At 60.4% G+C, this 19598-nt stretch overlaps 1 protein-coding gene across 1 annotated transcript in view; it reads left to right on the top strand.

Moving 5' to 3' along the window:
* Positions 1 to 19598, top strand: part of SHB (SH2 domain containing adaptor protein B) — a 106814-nt gene that overhangs the window by 42683 nt on the left and 44533 nt on the right. Inside the window, 1 exon segment of the mRNA XM_056117115.1 lies at positions 7112 to 7232. Coding sequence (XP_055973090.1) covers positions 7112 to 7232 — 121 coding nt within the window.

The following is a 19598-nucleotide window of genomic DNA, read 5'->3' as shown; positions in this document are numbered from 1 at the left end:
TCCACGCGGGGGGCTGGGCCGAAGGCGGGGTGGGGGGGTCGGCGAAGGGAGGGGAGCCAGAGGCCCAGAGGAGCTGACAGGCTGTAATTTGGATGCATTTTTCCTGACAGGTTGGAGCCTGCAGGTTCTAGGCAGGCAGCTGTGGCCGTGGGAGGGGCAGGACCGGAAAGACCAGTGGGGACCCCTTGAACGGCAGCCACCACCCCCCTCTCCTGGCCCGTGGGACAGGTCATTGATCTGGGAGCACCCCAGAGCACCCATGTTCCCCGCGGAGCTGGTGGATCTCTGGAGCGGGTGGGGGTCCTGGCCACGGCAGGTGTTGGGGTGCAGCAGCTCTGGACCTGCAGGCATGGGGGAGGGGCCCAGGCTGAGGTGCAGGTGGTACCTCGCTAATTCATCCTCCTCAGATTCGTCTCTCTCCCGGTGGGCGGGATGTGAGTTCCCAGCTGGCCCAGGGTGGGAGTTGTTTGAGGCCGGGAAGGGGGAGACTGAGCGAGGGGTGTGTGTGTGTGTGTGTGTGTGTGTGTATGGGTGGGGCTGTGGGCTTTGGGGACCCTGACTATGGAACTGAGGCATGTAGTGGTTCCCAGGATGCGGTGGGGGACCCCAAGGGTCCCATAAGCTCTGCAGCTCTTGGCTGCAGGGTGGCCCGACTAGGTGGTGCATCTCCCCTAAAAGTGGGGAAGGGGACCCAAGGGTCCGTCCCAAACCTCCTCCTTTCCCTGGCAGGGAAACCAAGCAGCTGTTGCCAGACCTCACAGTGTTCTCCATGAGCCGTCACCAGCCCAAGCATCTCCTGGCCTCTGTCTTCCCCGTCATGTGTTGTTCTGTTTTTTTCAGTTTCTCTGAGACCACCCTGGCCTCTGGGTAAAGTAAAGTAAAGGCCCTCCCGTTGTTCGTCGATTTGCTCGAGCGGGCCCAGTAACGTCTCCATTGGAGACTTTGCTGTTACTGTGTCTGGCATATCGAATACTCTCGGTAGCTTGCCGGGCTCTCCGAGAGGGGCGGAGGAATCGAACTTGGGTCGGCCATGTTGGCTGTGTGCAAGGCAAACGCCCTACCGCTGTGCTATCACCAGGCCTCTGGGTACTGACCCCAAATCTTTTTTTGTTCCGCCCTTCTTCTGGTTTTGAGGTGGTACCCGGGGGCTGCTCCTGCCTTGGTGTTAGGGGCCTCCTGCAGACGGAGCGTGCACCCAGCCCTGGGACTCGCCTCGCTCAGCCCCTCGGTGTCACAAGCACACTGCTCAAGCTCAGACCTAAGGCTGGTGGCCAGAGTTCCCTAGTGGATGGCCTGGGAGGGCTGGCTGCCCTGGTGCCCAGTGTCCCAGCCTGACTGGGTCCTCTCTGCCATGCCTCAGCCTCTACCCACTCTGTATTCTCACAACCCCGGGCAGCCCAGCTGGCTCCCACCACCCTATGGGCCTTGGGAACACTGACTGCCTTTATCTCTCCGCCTGGACCCCAGCCACGGCCGTCCTTCCCCGGGCAACCTGTCTGGGACCTGCGTGACTCCCCGAGCTGGCTCCTGTCATTTCCAGGTCTGTGCAGAGGGCAATTGGCCCCCCATCTCCAGTTCCCAGTCATGTAAACGCCCTCTCTTGCCCCCGTAGCCCAGTTTCCTCAAAGCCACCTCTTGGTTGCGTGACCTGTTCTAGCCCAGCTCCTGGGTGTCGAGGTGACAATCCATGGCATGCTCCAGCCGTCCCCGCCTCACAGTAGTAGGCCCTGCACATACACAGCAGCCGCCTTCTTACTCAGGCAGCCGAGACCCCGGGAGCTCCAAGAGTTCCACCTCATGCCCCCCAAGCCTCCCCATCTCTTCATTTCCCTTCCCTGCCTACAGCCACTGGTGCTTGGGGGACCGTCAGGTGCTAAGGATGGAGTTTGGGGCTTCTCCCTAGATGTGCTCCAGCCCTTTGAGTCATCTCCCCTCCCCCCCCCCCCCCAGCTGTTCTATAAGGGCTTGCATATTGCTGTGCTGGCCCTGGGCTGCTGACCACTGTGAAATGTGCTCGCTGCTTGGCACAGAGGGGGCCTCAGCCTTACCGCTCATCTGTTCCCTGGGAGACCTGATCTTCCCCCAAAGAACTGTTGAGAAAGTAGAAGAGGCCCAGACAGATAGGACAGGGTTTGGGGCACCTACCTTGCAAGCGACTGACCCCAGTAATCTCCCACCTCCATCCCCAAGCGGGGACTTAGGCCTAGGGGGTGGCCTGAACAATATTGGTACTGCAGGCCGGTGTCCTCGGGCCCCCACCCTGAACCACCAGTGGAGTGTGGTACTCCTGAGCACTGAGCAAGCAGCTGTGTGGTGTTTCTGGGGCATGGGGGTGGGGGGAGGGGGCAATCAGGACGTGGTTCGAGGGGCTTCCACGGGACCTTCCCAGCTATGGAGGAAAGCAGAAAGAAGCCGTGGGCGTGAGGTTGTGGGTTTGATTTTCCGGTACTCCACCCATGCAGAGGGCTCTCCAGGCATGTGCTCCCGGCAGCACACACTGGTGCCCCCACGCTACACCCCAGCCCTGCATATGCGAGCAGGTGCCACGGCCAAGTGTGCAATTGCCAGTGGTCACAGCAGCATGAAGACCACGCCCATGGGACGCTGCAGGGTCCAGAAAGTTCCCAGGAGGTGCGGTGTCACCCTTCCTCTTAGCAGAGAGAGGAGGGCAGCTAGACAGAGCTCCCTGGGCAGGTTCCTCTTGCCTCAAGGCCAGCCCAGTTTCCCACAGAGAGCAGAGCCCACGGGAGGCCCCCGGGAGGTGCTGGTGGGGTTCCCCTGCCCCCAGAAGAGAGCTGCTCTTGCCTTCCGCCTTCCGGCTCTGAGCTGAGCGAGCTATGGGGAGAGCTGGCCGGGGAGGCCAGGCTGACCTGAGAGCCCCGTGCCTCCTCGGGCTGGCAGCCACGCTGGGGGCAGGACGCGGCCGTACCCGCATCCCCCCTGTCGTCGGCGGGGCCCCATTGCTCAACCTGGTGCCGGCCCCCGGGATTGCGCAGAGCATGCCTTTCCCTCTGCGTCTGAGATTCTGGACCTGGACCAAGGCGTGTTGGGTCATTGCTCACTGCTTGCTGACCCCGAGGGGAGAAAGCGGAGAGGCTAGCTCGTCCAGGCGTCTTGCTTCACCTCTATAAACGGGGCTGAGAGATGGCCGGGAAAAGTGACATTCCCCAGACATAGCTGGGGTAGAAGTTCCCGGATGGGGTGGGGGTGGGGTATGGGGGGGCTCAGTGTCCCTCCTGGAGAGCCACCTCCCCAAAGGGATCAAACAGGGTCTTCCCCCTCTCCCCCCTCCCAGTCGCCCCTCAAGACTGCCAGTGTCCTGGGAGTGGATTTGCTGCAGGTTTCACCCCCTTGGGGAAACACTGGCCTCGAGGCTTTGCATTAGACCACGGAGCCGATGCTCCGTCTCCGTCTCCCAGACTGTCCTGATAAGGATCCCCGGGTTGTGTAGGAAACACACCAATTATTGGGGCCAGGAGCCCGCTGGTTAAACCGGTGGTCCCGAGCATTCCTATCTTCTGGCAGGTTTGGGAAAGTGGCCTGAAACGAGGCCCGACCCAGGCGGCCCTCCAAGAGCATGCCTTGAAAGCCCCGTTCTGTGAAAGAGGGAATGAGTCTCTTCTCCGTGGTTGAGTAAACGTGGTCACATCCCAGCGTGGTCTCCTCTGATGTCCCCCCCCACCCCCCGCCACGACCAGCACCATCACCAGCTGCTCTGTTCCCAGAGGGCCGGGTGGCATTTGAGCTGCAAAGCCCTCGAGCCTTTCCTTACTGTAAGAAGAAATGCAGGTTTCTGTTGCGTTTCTGGCTTCCATCCCCAGCCGTGCCACGGGGAACACTGTCAGCGCCTACACAGAGATCCCGTTCCTCGTGTCCCCCACATAGGCAGGCACCCATGGGCTGTGGAGTTCCAGTTCCCTGGCCGATGGATGCTCCGAGCTCATTGGGGCTCTGTTCCGGCCTCGTGCGTGTTGGCGTTCTCACATAGGGAGGTTGGAGCAGGTCTCTACAGGGGGACCCCCTCCCCCATTTCCCCTGTTGGGAGCCCATGAAAGTCCTTGAAGAGAAGGGGGCTGCTGTGGGGGTGGGAGGTGTCTCTAGACTGCCCAGGTCTTAGCTTCAGCCCTGCACCTTTTCAGCACTGGGCCGGTTACTCACGGTCCAAGAGGCCCAACAAGCAGAGGAAGAGGCAGAAGCAATCTGGAAAGGCTACTGCACTCCCACAGCTGGCCTTTCTGCAACCATGGGGTCCCACGGCCAGTTCCCCAAGGGCCCCACCACAGGCTCCTCGTGGGGGTTCGATGCCCTGTGAGGTCTTGGGGAATCCCGGAGCCAGGAAGCCCATGCGGCATGCAAGCCCCTGCAGGCCCCCTCGGTGGGACTGGGGAGGACAGCTCCATTAGACCAGAGGGGTGAGGGGCTGGTGTTCGTCGACGGAGAGCAGGGGTTGTTCCTGGCGGTGCTCTGGGGTGGAATCTGGCCTCCTGCGTGCAAAGCCTATGCTGCTTTCTCTCCAGCCCAAAGTGAGACTTTTTAAAAAGCCAGACTCCAGGCCCATAGCTGGAGAAACCCATCCTCCCCTCTTCGTGTGTGTGTGTGTGTGTGTGTGTGTATGTGTGTGTGTGTGGGGGGGGTTGTTTATCTCCCAGTCAGTGCTCAGGAGGTGGTGTGGGGGAGGGAGGGTTCATCGCAATTCTCCACCAACCTGGCTGGTGGGTCAGTGCGAGGGCCCCGAGGTGCCCGGGATACCCAGGCCATCATGTTGGTGCTCCTGGTTGATACCCAGGGGACCACGTGGTACCTGGCATCTGCCCTAACGCCTGTCCTATCTCCCAGCCCTTGTTCCCCTTCTTTGGATAAAGACCAGCGGCACCCCTCCACTCACACGCCCGCCCCAGGGTCCGGCCAGTGAGCTGCCCTGAGACTGGCCGTGCTGCCCAGTGCTTGTCACGGGGCCGGTGACTTTGCATGGCCACCCCCTTCCACTCTCCCAGCCGACTGGGCTGGTTAAAGTTTGACTCCCTCCACCTCGGACACGATTCTGCAAAATGTCAGGCGGCTCCCAGTGTTTGCCAAGTCTCCGGTTGCTCAGAGCTCGACTTCCCTGCCTGCCACCAGCCCTCCCTTTGAAGTCGGAAAGCAAATTGATTAAATGTACATTTTAGGATCCTTCTGATTTTGCGGCTTAACCCACCCTGAATCAGAATGCTCTCTTGTTTTGCCTTTTTTTTTTCCCTCCCCCTTCTTCTTTCTAAACGGAAAGATTTTCAACTGTCAGTGGGTCTCACTGGAGCTGTTTGTCAGCGCGAGACCAGAGGCTTCCTCCGGTTTTGGGATTTGTGCATTCGGCATGCAGCGGAAGTCAGCAGGGCTGCCCGCCCGGGCCAGTGACAGCCCCAGCTCAGATCTCATTAGAATTAGAGAGCACATAGGGCCCGCTGGAGTCCAGGGCCAGCCCAGATTGGGTTTCTCTCCTGCAAGCCTCTAGTCCCCTCTGCCCGTCCCTGAGCACTTGAGAGAAGATCTATAAGGTCGACTTCTAGACGGGGAAGTGGCAAGCCCTGTTTGCCCCCTGCTTGCTCCTCCTCCTCCTCCTCCCCCTCCTCCCCCTCCTCCCCCTCCTCCTCCTCGCAGAAGAAAAGGGAGTGAAAATGTGTGTCTGGGCAGTTCTTCTGGGGCGGTCTGCATGGGTACGGGGCGCTTGCCCCACAGGACGAGCTCATCCCTACCCCCAGTGCCCCCCACCCACCTTAGCCCAGACCGGCCGGCCTCGCTGCAGCAGGCATGCCCAGAGGGCAGGTGCCCCCCATGGGTGTCTCCCTGCCGCCGCAGCCCCTGCTGCTGCTCCACTGGATCTTGTCTGGGGTGAACCGCCATCACCCCCACCCCCGCCTGCTGCGTGCCACAGGGCTGCTGCCACCAGCTGTGCCGGCCTGGCAGACAAAGGGGGCTTTTCCGCCCGGTGGATGCCTCACATTCCAGGACCTGGGGGGACGGAGGCTCCTGGGGTTTCTAATCAAACCCACCATTTAAATAACAATGCATGTCACCCAGTGGGGGTGCGGGGAACAGCCAGGTGGCTCAGCTGGGAGGCTGAGGATCAGAGGGATGGACAGACAGAGAACCGGACAAAGCCCAGGAGTAAGAGAGTGTGTGTGTGTGTGTGTGTGTATGTGAGTGTGTGTCTATGTCTGTGTCTTTGTGTGTGTCTCCGTGTCTGTGTGTGTCTGGGGGGACACAGCGGTATGAACTTCCTGCCCCTCTTCCCCTTGGACGAGCATGTTTGCAGGGTCTGGGGGGGAATCTCCCCTTGCCCTGACCCTCTTCCAGGTGTTTTACTCTGTTTCTGGAACTTTCCTCTGGGCAGAGGGCAGGGCTGTTTCCTAGAGCAAAACGAGTGAGTGGGCCATGGAGGGCCCCTAAGGCAGAGGCTCTTAGTCAGAGGGTCTTGGTGGAACCCCTACCTGCTCTGGGCCTCAGTTTCCCCCTCTCTTCCTAAGTTGTGCCTTTCCAGGCTCATTCTGCCGCACCCAGGGCCTCACCGTCCACTCCTGAGCTGCTTTTGCGTTTGCGCAGGGCCCTCTGGGGTCCCAGGCATGTGGCAGTGTGTCCATCTCCCCCCAGTGTTGCCCGACTGCCCTCCTGGGTCGTGGTTAGTTCCAGGGTTCACGTGTTTCCCAAGCCCCCAGCTGCCCATCACCTCCCCGCCGATGCCCTCCAGTTCCTGTCTCTGTGCCTCTCTGCCCCTCACGCACCTGGTCCCACTCCACCAGGTGTACAGCAACCAAACTGCCTGCAGTGACACAGGCCACCGAGTGCCACTTGTCACCCCTGAGGCGGAAGGGGCAGAATTCACTGGTGAGGGCCGGAGAGATGGCGCAGCGGGTTGGGGCATTTGTCGTTCACTTGGCTGGGCCGGGGTTCAGTCCCCGGCATCCCGTCTGGCCCCCTGAGTGCAGAGCCGGGAATAGGCCCCAAGCCCCCACCGGGTTTGGGTCCCAGAACCCAACAGACAATTCACAGCTGAGTGTCAGCACAGGCCCCTCTGGTGTGTAGGGACAGAGCCAGGCCTCCATAGGTGGACTCACCCCTGCCGTGTCCCTCCCTGCAGGTGATCATCGCAGATGACTATTCGGACCCCTTCGATGCCAAGAATGACCTCAAGAGCAAAGCGGGCAAGGGGGAGAGCGCAGGCTACATGGAGCCGTACGAGGCGCAGAGGATCATGACAGGTAAGCGGAGAGGCCGGCTCGGGCCGGACCCAGCCCCGGAGAGCCCGGACGAGGGTGTCCCACCAGCGGCTGCCCCAGGGATGGGCTGGGGATTTCAGCTGGAGGTGAGGAGTGTCCGCACTCACCCACCCATCCTAGGTCACATGCTTCACCCGCAGCAGAAAGAAGGGGGCAGGGTAGAGATGCCAAGTCCAGTGAACCCTTATAAGGGCCAAGATGGGGAACCTGGAGGTGGGGTGGGGGAGACGATGTCAGGTGAGAGGTGGGGGTGGGGGGAGCATTCTCACCAAAGATACAGCACATCGGACAGAAAACTGAGCGCTTCCTAGCCGCCAGGGTACTGCGAAACCAGAGCAGGTGGGGTGCCTGCAGCCTAGAGAACCCTGGGCTCTGGCAGCAGATTTATGGGGAAAGCGGGAGCCTCCCTCACCCCCTCCTCCCACCTCTGCCCTGTTTCTCTTGTCTTTCACCATCCAACCCTTCCGCCCCGCCTTGAAGAGTGGGGCTGAGGGCCCTGTATCTCTGGCCCCTGCAGGATAAACTAACTCTCTGAGGAGGGCATGGGCTAACCACTGGCTCTCTGGGCAGGCTGGTCGACTGATCCAGGCACCACCAGCTCCAGGGGAAACCGCCTCCCCGGGTCCTCGTGGCCCTGAAGCCCAGAGAAGGCCAGCAGCTGTGTGCGCTCAGGCCCCCTCTGTCCCGTGGAAAGCGCCATGCAATGGCCGCGGCGGGCGGGGAGCCCAGGGAATCAGCCCTCCCTCGCCCTGCTCTCTGCTGCCTTGTCAGCGTGGTTGTGCTGCCCCTGTGTCGTGTCGTGCACAGCGTGAGGATGCTGTGTAAGTGCGTGAGATCCAAAGGCCCCCCACAGTGCGCCTGCAGAGCACGTTATCTGACACCCGTCGGCTTTTATTTACCCTTGCGTGTGGACTTTGGAGATCTCCTCTCCAATCCGCTTGTGGAGAGACTCTTGGGTGTTGTGCGCCCCACTCCTCACGCCGCGTGTTCACTCCTGGGAGAGATGTGTTTGGCTACTGGGAGCTTGTACCTCTGACGCCCTTTTCCTATTTCTCCCCTATCTGCACCCTCCCACCCCTACACACACACACACACACACACACACACACACACACACACACACACACACACACACCCCGACCCTACCCCTGTCCCCTGCTGAGGACCCTTGGTTGTTCTTAGGAGTTTGATCTGGTTTTGTTTTGAAGACTTCCCCCTGTAAGGGAGAGCCGATGGTATTTGTCTTTTCTGTCTAACTTCACTTACACAAAGATCTTGCAGTTCATCCGTGTTATCAAAGACAGTCCTTTTTTTGCTTTTTGGGTCACATCTGGCAACGCACAGGGGTTACTCCTGGCTCATGCATTCAGAAATTACTCCTTGCGGTACTCGGGGGACCATATGGGATACTGGGAATCGAACCCAGGTCGGTTACGTGCAAGGTAAACGCCCTATCCGCTGTACTATTGCTTCAGCCACAAGACGGTTCTTTTTTATGGCCCAGTAAAAAAAGCGTGTGTGTATGTGTGTGTGTATACACATCTGTTTCTTCATTCATTTCATTCTCAGACATGCTCTTGCTTCTACTTGGTCTTAATTATATTTGTCAGGGTGGGGGATCTGGTGGTTGGAAACGTATCTAGCAGTGCCCAGGGCTCATTTCTGGCAAGGCTCAGGGGACCATAGGAGTTTCCAGGGGTCAAATCCAGGTTGGCCCTATGCAAAGCCAAGTGCCTCGTCTGGTGCCCTGTCTCTCCCACCCCTCGCTTCCCCTTGCATTAGAAGGAGAGAGAAGGAAGCGGCCTCCATGAGCCGACCCTGTGCCAGCTCTTAGCTCCGAGCTGGCTGCCCAGACCCCGTTGGACAGTTTGCGAAGGGTCAGTGCAAGTCTGGACCCTGCTTCTAGGACCCTCTGCAGCCTCCTGCACTCACGACCTGCAGTTTCTCTGGCATTGAGTGGCTTCCCACATACCTGGCCACTTAGTGAGGGGCTGAGGCAGGAAGCCATGGGTCAGAGTGACGGAGGTCTGCTTTGGGGCCCTCATACTCGCTGCCACCTTCCTGTTTTCTGGCAGAGCGGCTGCTATGGGCAGCAGGAGGCAGAGGGAGCGAGCATGAGTTCGTGGCCAGGGCCTCCACGGAGGGGGCAGCCTGCTGGCCTCCAGGCTTAGGAATACGGCCAGGTGCTGGAGTCCTCACCTCAGGACAGTATGACGCCCTCCGCCCTGCCTCCACTGCCACATGCCTCACCTCCAGCTGAGTGTCATCATCTCCTTATGTGCCATCACCTCCCCCTGTGCACATCACCTCCACCTTGTGCCACCATCACCTCCACCTGTGTGCATCACAGCTCCATTCAGTGTCATCAACTCCACCCTGTGTCAACTCCACCCTGTGCTGTCACCTCCACCCTGTGTACATCACCTCCATCCCGTGTCATCACCTACACATGTATACTATTACCTCCACCCTGTATCATTACCTCCACCCTGTGCCATCACCTCCACCTGTGCACATCCCTTCCACCCCTGGACAGTCCCTGGAGCTGTCCTAAGCCAGGGGCCCGGCTTCTCCACGCAGCTCAGGCTGGTGAGCTGAAGGCATGTGGGTTATAGCAGTGGCACTGAAAATGGGGCTTAGCCTTTCGGTGCAAATTGGTTGGGTGACATGGTAGCTGTGCACAGGCCTTCCCTTAAACCCTGGCCATCCCATCGCAGATCTGTCCCAGGTGTCCTCTTGGCTGTGGGGACCCAGGGATCAGACAAGACTTCATTCCTCTGAGGGTCACCATCTTAAACCAACTGATGTGACCGGAAGCTGTCTTGCGAGGTAGGTAGTGAGCACCCTGTTCTTGGAGGCATCCTGCAAGAGGACATGGCGTCTGTGAAAGTTCAGAGGGGCAGTTGGCTCGAGTCCTGGGCACACGGCAGTCGGGGGCCGCCCCAGGCCAGCTGTGGGCCTCACCTGGATCCTCTCTCTCGTCACAGTCTGATCCGGGCATTTTCTGTGCCCTCCGTTACCTCCTGTGTCGAGTGAAGAGAGGAAGAGCAAACGTTTCTGGGGGAGGCTCAGCAGTCAGGGCTGTGTGTGGGAGTCCCAGAGTCGGTCCCCTGAGCGCCTCCCCCGCCCCCTTGACCCGGAACGGCCCCAAAACTGAGCACGTAAAAAGTAAGTTTGTGGGCTGGAGCGATAGCACAGCGGGTAGGGCGTTTGCCTTGCACGCGGCCGACCCGGATTCGATTCCCAGCATCCCATTCGGTCTCCTGAGCACCGCCAGGGGTAATTCCTGAGCGCAGAGCCAGGAATAACCCCTGTGCATTGCCGGGTGTGACCCAAAAAGCAAAAAAAAAAAAAAAAAAGAAAGTAAGTTTGTCTGGGGCCCGTTGCTGCCCACCCCTGGGCCTTTGGCACGTCCCTGGCACATCTCCACTGAGCTGGCAGAACCGGCCGCCTTCCACGGCCTGGCGTCACAGCACCCCTTCTGCCTAACCCCATCCCTGACTGAGGCTGATGTGGGGAGGGCACTGGGCTCTGAGTCAGGCCCAGGGGTGCCTGCGGGGGTCTTGACCCTTGAAGTCTGCGGCATTGCGGCTTCACTTATGTGTGGGGCACGAGGCTCTTGGGAATTTGGCCCTTCACATGGGACACCTGCTGCCCAATTCTCTGGGGGTCCCCACCTGGACACCAGGAGCCTGGGGGATCCTCGAGTCCCCAGTGGTGCCCTTGGTCAGGCTGACCTGGCCCCTTTTGCTGTGCCCTGGCCGGTTGTGCTGGACCACTGGGCTGGGTCCCGGACAGACACCCCCACTGCCTCTGGCCGCCCATGACACCCACTGTCCATGCCAGGTGTGGTCAGGAGTGGGAGCGCCGAGGGCAAATCTCCCTCTCTTGGAGTTCAGAGACCAGGGCTGGCCATCCCAGAGCGGGGTGGGAGGTGGGCGAGAGGCTGCTTCGGATGGGGGTGCGGGCTGGCTACGGACACAGCCCAAAAGGCTGGAGCACGTGAGAGGCCCCATGCTGGTGCTGTGAGCTCCCACCTGAAGCTCCAGGTGGGCCTGGGGGCGCCCAGCTCTGCTGGACCCGAGCAGCCCTTCACCCCCGGCCGAGCACTACACCATCCATCTGCCCAGCTCACAGAGTGGGAGTAGCCCTCAACCGTGCTTGGTGACACCATTCATTCCCCCCCCCCCCCCCATAAAAGACTGAGTGGCCCTGGACGCCCTAGTCAGCCTAAAGACACAGGTTTCCTCCAGGGGCACCTTGCCAGGGGGTCCCTCACTCCGCTTGCTCACCTGGGCACTCCCAGCACACCCCCTGATTTCACACCTGCCCCCATGGGAGGGCCGGGGCCGTGTGCTTCTCCCCCCCTCCCAATTTCACAGACAAGAACATTGAGCCTCCGGAAAGGTCACATGGCTGAGCCCCGACAGTCACACCCACCGGAGCCGTCCACCCCTCTCCCCAGTCCCCCTCTCCCCCGGGGTGGCCACAGGGGCTCCAGGAATCTGAACTCTGCGCCAGGCGACTGAGGCGCTTGTTCTGTGTGACACTGGCACCCTCCCCCGTGGCCCCGCCCGCCTTCCCTAGAAAGCCATCCCCAGTGCCATCGCCAGCGGAATCAGTAATGGAGAGTGTTTTTCAGATACATCTTAATATGTGAGCAATTACGGAGTCCTTAGCGGGTTTTTATTATTGAATCGACTTTAGAGCATAATGAGAGGAAATGGGAAGAAGGGCCTTTCCCACAGCCCTGGCTGCCTGGAGGGCCCCTTTTCCCCAGCCCTGCCCCTCCCGGCCCTGCACACTCCAGGGCCCCCAACCCTGCCCCTCCCGGCCCTGCACACTCCAGGGGAGGCAGGCGCGGGCCCTGAAGGCTGGAGAGCGTTGTCCCTCTTTTATCCCACCTCCCTGCAGCTTTGTCCTTCCTGAGAGAATGGGGGCCCCGAGTTCCTTCCTGAGAGAATGGGGGCCCCGGTGTCCTGTCTGAAGGAATTGGGAACTGGAAGTCCCAGTGTCTTCTTCGAGAGAATGGGGGTACCCTTGTGTCCTTCCTGAGAGAATGGGGCCTGAGTTCCTTCCTCAGAAAATGGGGGTGTCCCGATGCCCTTCCTGAGAATAGGGGTACCCCCATGTCCTTCCTGAGAGAATGGGTGCCCTGGCCAGTCCTCTACATTCAGGTTCAGTTTGTGGCCTGTTTCAGGAGCAGAGAGGTAGGGGTGGGGTTCCAGCTTTGGCTCTGCCCCGCCATGCTGTGCGACCTCGAGCAGGGGCCTTCCCCTCTCTGGGCCTCTACATGTCCTCATCTGGGTCCTCACTTCTGAATCTTCTCTGCCCTGGCACACAAGGCCCTTTAAGAACCTGGAGCATCCCCCACTTCTGGGGTCACCTCAGGCTCTCTCTGGGTCAGGGGTGCAGCACCTGCTTCTCCCCTAGCCCTCATCTCCCGTGGTTCTTATGGGGCAGAGCTGGCCCTGGCCTCCCCGGGCATCAGGCGCGCTGCCCTCCACTCTCCGGACCGGGAGAAGAGCGTGGGGGGGCCGCCCCCAGTGGTGCTCGAGGGCACCTCCTGGCTGGGTGCCGGGGTCTCTCCTGGCAGTGCTCTGGGGGCCTGGCAGTGTGCGGGGGATAGAACATGGGCCTCCTGCATGCAGAGTCGCGTCTGGCCCGTTGAGCCCTCACCCCAGCCCTCGGCAGCGGGGACCTGCAGTCAAGGCCGGAGGATGGTTGCCAGTGACCGGGCGCTGGAGACATGTCTCTGGCCGGCCCAGCCCTTCTCCCGTGCTCTCTGCCTCCTGCCTCCCGCGCTGGCCTTCTGTGCTGTCTGTCCGGTCGGAGACCGTGTGACTTGCCTCCTGCTTCTTTTGTGGCCCCTGAGCTGGGCCCTTTCCGCGCCACGGTCCTCGGGGACTCTGCTCCCACGATGTCTCTGCAGCGTTGCTCCCCCAAGCACTCCTTGCCGTGCTCCTGCATGGCCACCCCTTGCTCAGAGGCCCCGTGTCCACAGCCTCCCTCTCCCCTGCCCGCCCGCCGGGTGTGGCCACTGCTTTCCTCGGGCTGGACAGGCTTGGAACTTCCGTCTTTTGCTCTCTCCCACTCCTTCCCCCTTTCTCTCTCTTTCCTTCATGTTTGTCCCCTTCCTCCCTGCTCTGTGGGGACCGCAGGGCCTCACACATGCAAGGCAGCGTTCCGCCACAGCACCAGGCCCAGGCCCAGCGCCCTCTCTGGAGGGCCCAGAGGTCACTGGCATGGCGAGGGGTCCCACGGCAGCCCCGCCGAGGCCCGGAAGCCTGCCCTGTCCCTGCCGCCTGGCACAGCTCTTCGCCGCCTTCTGGGCCGCCTCGCCCGTGCCCAGCAGGACTCACCTACTGGGCAGGAAGGAGCTAATCGAATGCAAATAGGTTTCATATTAGTCACTCCATGACTTTCCTGCTCTTGGGAAACTCCTCGCACATGCCCAGGGCCAGGTGGGGCTCACCTGCTGAGCCCCGGCCCTCCTGGGGCGGGGAAGCCTAAGGCCTGGGTTTCCATGGCAACCAGGGGTAGCCACTTCCTCTCTCCCCGCCCCATGTGTCCTCTCTCCCCTTGACCCCTGAGGCCCCGCTTGTCCAGCCTTTCAGGAAAGTTGGTCAGGGCACAAACAGACACAGAGAACTGGCTGACTCTGGCAGCCCTGGGGCTAGGGGCTGGGGGTGGGGGGCCGGAGCTGAACAGGGCCCCAACAAGCAAGGATGCCCCCCCCGCCCCGGCAGGCAGGTACTGGACAGAGAGCCTGAAGAGGGCACACAGAGCTCTGGGCACCCACATGGGGCCGCACAGAGACAGTGGCAGAGCAGCACCCGAGGGTGTCACCTCAGAAGTCTGCCCAGCCGTAGATGACTTTGGTTCCCCTGCCTGAGCACCTCGGCACCCTCCACTGTGCAGGAAACTGGGCCTCTCACTGCCGCTCTATCTTCCTGCTGGGCTCACGGGGCAGAGAGGCCCCCGCCCCCACTCCCTGCTGACCCTTGAGCTCCCACCCACCGTGTGGGGCACTCAGCCTGAGCTGTGCGCGTCCATAAGGTGCTAATGGCCAGTTGGAGGACACAGCTGCTGTGTCCCCCCTCCCCCCCACCCACACCGCGTCATGGCCACCCTGAGTTCCTTTTCTGGAGATAGACGTGTCTGCTGAGCTTGGGCCCCCGGGGGAGGGGGTGGGGTGGGAAGCACGGGTGCCTTGGTGGTCGGCGCTGTTTGTGCTGGGGGAGAGTCCAGCTGTGTGTCTCCTTCCCCCTCCCTCCGTCCCTCCCAGGAAGGGACCTTCCTGCCCTCCCCGTCTACCCCGGGCCTGTCTCACCCGAGGGAGGACAGTTTGCAGGAATCCGAGTCTAATCGTGAACGAGTGAGAGAGTAGATGAAGGACGAGGCGCGGACAGACGTGGACAGCCTGCTAAAAGCAACACCCCGCGCCGTGCCACGGGCCCCGGGGAAGAAGGTGCCAGGCCCGTGTGGGCCCGCGGCTCGGGCTGGGAGCCCTGCCAGGTCCCCGTCTTGGGAGGCCACTGGGCAGGATCCCTGGGCGCTATCTAACTGCTAGGCCAGTCCTATCAACGCCGAGGACTCGGGGTACCAGGAACCTCTGGGGGAGCTGGCAGTCAGGAGCAGAGCACAGTGCTCTGCTCCCCCGAAGGAGGTCTCTGCAGAGGCCTGGCCTCCAGAGATGTGTGTCCCCCGGGTGCCAGACCCCCAGGGAGCAGCCCTGAAACCCACCTTGCCTGCCTTCCCCACTAAAACAGGCACTCAACCCGCTTTGCTTTTCACAAGCAAAGCGGTGTCATTGGATTTGGTCCTCTCTGACTGATGGGTTTACGCAATTGACAATGATGTGCTTTAGTGTTGGGCTGGAGCGATAGCACAGCGGTAGGGCGTTTGCCTTGCACACAGCCAACATGGCCGACCCAAGTTCGATTCCTCCGCCCCTTTCGGAAAGCCCGGCAAGCTACCAAGAATATCTTGCCCGCATGGCAAAGCCTGGCAAGCTACCTGTGATGTATTCGATATGCCAAACACAGTAACAAGTCTCACAATGTTACTGGGCCCGCTTGAGCAAATCGATAAACAACGGGAGGACAGTGACAGTGGCAGTGCTTTAATGTCAAAGCTCATTCATCTTAGTTATAGTTCATTGCTTGAGCCTATATTTCTGTGGGGTTTTCTTGAGGGGAGTGGGAAAGGTTTGGGCTACACTTCCCAGTGCTGGGGACCTGCTCTCAGCTCTGTGCTCAGGAGCCCCGTGGGGTGCCAGGGACTAATACTTCCCATGTAGTGAAGTGCCTTAACCTCTGTATTATCTCTCAGCCCTTAGCCTAGATTTGAACCATCAGTTGATTTTCTTCCCTCCCCATAGCTTTCAAAACCTGACTTTTAAATGTGTGTGTGTGTGTGTGTATAAAATCTTAAGCTTTTAGCTTGCTAGTTTCAAATCAGCAAAGGAGATGAAGAATGTCATTCTCCATTCTGCGAATTCCTAACAACTCTATTGCGTGGGTTAAGAATTTTACTGTGCTGATGTGCATGAGTGATGTATTTTCAGACTCAGATAAACGTTTTTACAAAGGGCAGCCCGCCCGTATGTACCTTTGCCCTCCACACAAGCAGAGAATCCTGCCTACCTGGTGGGTGGGGCGGGGGTCACAGGTGATGTGGAGGTTTGGGGGGCTGTCCGTGGGGGGGGCAGGCATGGGAGAGCCTGCCAGCCATCGGGTGCGTTGGGCAAAAGCCAGGGAGGATCTGGGATGTCAGTCCAGCCCAAAAGGGGATGGAGGGGGGTCTCTAGGGAGAGGCGGGCTTAGAGCGGGTAATGAAGGCAGGTCAGAGCCAGCTCCGCGCCCCCCCCCCCCCCCCGCCCCATCATTGCCGGCTGGGGAAACCACTTTGTAGAGCTGTTCCAGGAGGTGGCCGGCCTCACTTCCTGCACCCCCAGGAGTCCACAGGAGATTTGGTGACTGAGCCCAGCCCCAGTCATAAGGCAGTTCCGGGGCTGTGGGGAAGAGGGTGAGCAGGTAGGCAGGAGGCTGTGTTCCGAGGATGCGGGAGGTTGCCCGCTCGGCCGCAAGGAAGTGGGACAAGCATGACGGCTGCCCCTGACTGACAAGGAGGCCACGCTCTGCCCCCGTCTCCCTGTAGGGCATCCCACCCGGCACTCGGGCGAGACAGCAGTGTAGCATGATATGGGTTGGGTTTGGGGGGGGTGCTTTCCTTCAGCCAACGGGGTTCCCTGCCAGGTGCCCGGAATGGAACCTGGGCTTCCCTCGCACTTGGCCCTTCCCACTGCCTCCTGATAGGGGGGTTGGGGGGCAGCTTCTCTGACACGCTCTCCTGGGCTGCTGGGCAACGTGAGAGGGGCTCAGCTCCCGGTTCAGTGGCCGGGCCTCTCTGTTCCGGCACCCAGCCTGGTGCATGACAGTCCCTCTCGGACAGGGCCCACTCTGCTCCCCTTTTCTCTGCTGGGCGGTGCTGGGGATGGACCCCAGGGCCCCACACATGTGCCCTCCATCTGAGCCACTTCCCCGCTACCCCCCACCACAACGGGCTGCCTCTCTGGTCCTTGGCTGCTCCAGTGTTGGCCAGCCCAGCCCAGAGCTCCGCCGAGAATCACTTCCTGGTCAGGATGAGCAGGGTTGGGGTGCGAGCGAGCAGTAAACAATTAAGCCCAGGGAGGAAAAGGTGTTTGGGTCCTAGGAACAGGAGTCACCCTCACTGACCCTGTGCTCTGACCCCACTTGCCCAAATGACGTCTGCCTGCAACCCCCACCCCCACCCCCAGGCCTGGCGCCACCCCCTGGCACAAGCACTCAGGCCCCTCTCGTGCATCTTATCAGTGGACTGGGGGCTCCAAGCTGCCCTTCACGCCCTTCCGGAGGGCCTGGTTGCTTAGGACCTGAGCCCCCATCTTTTCCAACCCCCCATCCTAGCCTGACCCATCCTGCCCCACCCCCCAACCCAGCCCACACAGTCCTGACACTGTCAGGGACCTCCTCCTACGCATGTCTCTTCCTCACTCCCTCTTCTCACCCCAAGTCCTCCAGGTGGATCCATGTGGCCTGTCCAGTCCTAGCTGCCTGCCCCTTGGGAGGGAAGGGTAGGCACAGCAGGGACCACAGGGGAGCTGGGGGCTGGGAGAGCAGGTCCAGCCCTGCACTCTAAGGCAAAAGCTGGAAGTAGCCAGAGCAGAGGGGAGCCGGGCAAACTGTCCCAGACCCCTGCTCCAGGATCTCCCACCTGGGGCAGCTGCTTGCAAGGTGCGACCCCCTCCACCCCACCCCACTCCCAAAAGGCGGCATTCTGTGGAATTGAGCCTCAGAAGAGAGCGGCGTTAGTTTTCATAATTCACACCCAGAAATCAGGACAAAGGGCTGGTTTGTTATTAATATACTCGACCTGTTTACCCTCTAGACGTGAAACTAATTTTCATCCGGATGGAGACTGTGGTGGATTCCCCAGGCTCCCGGGGCTAATGAAAAGCTCCGGGCTGCCTCGGTGGGTCCCAGCCCCAGGCCCTGAGCTCAGTTCCTTGAATACACGGATATTCTGTGGGAAGGTCCTTGGTTTTGTTAACCCTCTGTCCTCCTGCTCAGGGCGGCTGCGGCTGCAGGACTCATTGCCATCAACCCACACACACCCAGCGCAGATTTCAGAGAAAAGGAAGCTTGTTCCCAGCGGCCTCCCTGGACCCCCCAGCCGGTGTTCCAGACGAGCCACGGGCCAGCCATACAGCATTGCTGACTGGGAATCTAGGGACCTGACTTGCCCTCTGAGAACGTGGCGGGAGAAAAGAAAAGCTTCCAGTACTCAAAAAAGACAAAGAGCAAAAGCAAACAGACAGACCCAAAGGAAAAAAATTAAAAGTCAAAGAATTCTAAGAGGCCCAGGGAAGTGGCACAGGGGCAGAGCCCCACTTGGCCTTGGGTGTCTGGCCTGGGTTTGCCCACATGCATACACCTGTGCCCATTCCTGTGCCCAGCCGGTGAGGAGACCCGGGGGGCCCCCAAGCATCCAAGATGACAGTTCGTAGGGCCGCAGTGCCCACCCATGCTTGTGACCACTCAATTCCCCAGGAAGCAGCAGCGGGAAAGGTTGAATGAAACTCAATCTCCATCTTTTTTTGTTTGTTTGTTTTTTCCCAGGCGCAGGGTTGGGGGTCACCAGGGTTACTTCTTGCTCCTTTCCCCGGGTGCCAGCTCAGAGGGAGGCGCTGGCCTCAAAGTGCGCAGGCGCATGACTGCCGGATATCCAATGGGCAGCTCACGAGGGACTTGCTGATTCCCCAGAAGGCAGCCTGGGCTTCACCCTGAGAGCTGTTGGGAGTTAGGCTGCCCCTCCCGCCCCCCCCACCCCCCCACCGCACAAAACACTCCATGTACCTTTCTCGAGTCCCTGAATCAGAGCACAGAGCTGGGGAGGTCCCAAGGCAGTCAGTGGGTATTGCTTGACTTCTGCACCTGACAGCCTTGGGTGGGTTGTGATGGAAAATCAGTCCAGGACAAGAACTCAAGGGCCAGAGTGATAACATGGCGAGTAAGACATGGGCCTTGCACACTGCCAACCTGGGTTCACTCCCTGGCACCTGATAGAATCCCCCAAGCCCTCCAGGAATGAGCGATTCCTGAGCACTAGCCAGGAGCACTTCCAGGTGTGGCCCAACCCACTCCCACTCACCTCCCAGAAAACTAAAATCCAGGGGCCAGAGCAATAGTACAGGATGTAGGATATTTGCCTCATACGGGCCAACCTGGGTTCGATTCCTGGCATCCCATAAGCGCCCCCCCCCACCCCCAGCTCTGCCAGGATTGATTCCTCAGTGCCAGAAGGAACCCCTGAGCACCGTCGGGTGTGACCCAAAAACAAACCAAAAAAAAAAAAAACAGCCTAACGCTAGGGAGGTGACTCAGAGGACTGAGCACGGGCCTTGCATGCAGGACACCTGGGTTTGGTTCCCAGCATCACATGGACCCCGCAAGCAGTACCAGGAATGCCGTCCTACCCCCAACAAGCTCTGAGCCGGTAAAGCTCCCAAGGACCACAGTTGTGGCCCCCAAACCAAAGCACAATAAAGAACAGTCAGGGTGCCTCAAGTTGGCATGGGGAGATGTGGTAGGGTGAGTGTGACGGACAGGGCAGATGCCACCCACCCAGTGAGACATCCGGGGACCAGATGCTTCCCGACACGGGGGGGGGGGGGGGCAGAGGGTGCGTGGGAGGTGGGAACTGAGGCTCCTTAGGGAGAGTCACAACCGCAGAGGCTAGGAAGTCGGCTCTGGCCATGCCTGATCCAATGCTCTGCCCAGAGGAGGCACGTTGGCATTTGTGATT

Source organism: Sorex fumeus, unplaced genomic scaffold, assembly GCF_029834395.1.
Source record: "Sorex fumeus unplaced genomic scaffold, SorFum_2.1 ptg000034l, whole genome shotgun sequence".
Taxonomy (NCBI): domain Eukaryota; kingdom Metazoa; phylum Chordata; class Mammalia; order Eulipotyphla; family Soricidae; genus Sorex; species Sorex fumeus.
The sequence above is the reverse complement of the archived record's forward strand: the minus strand, read 5'-3'. Positions and strand labels throughout refer to the sequence as shown.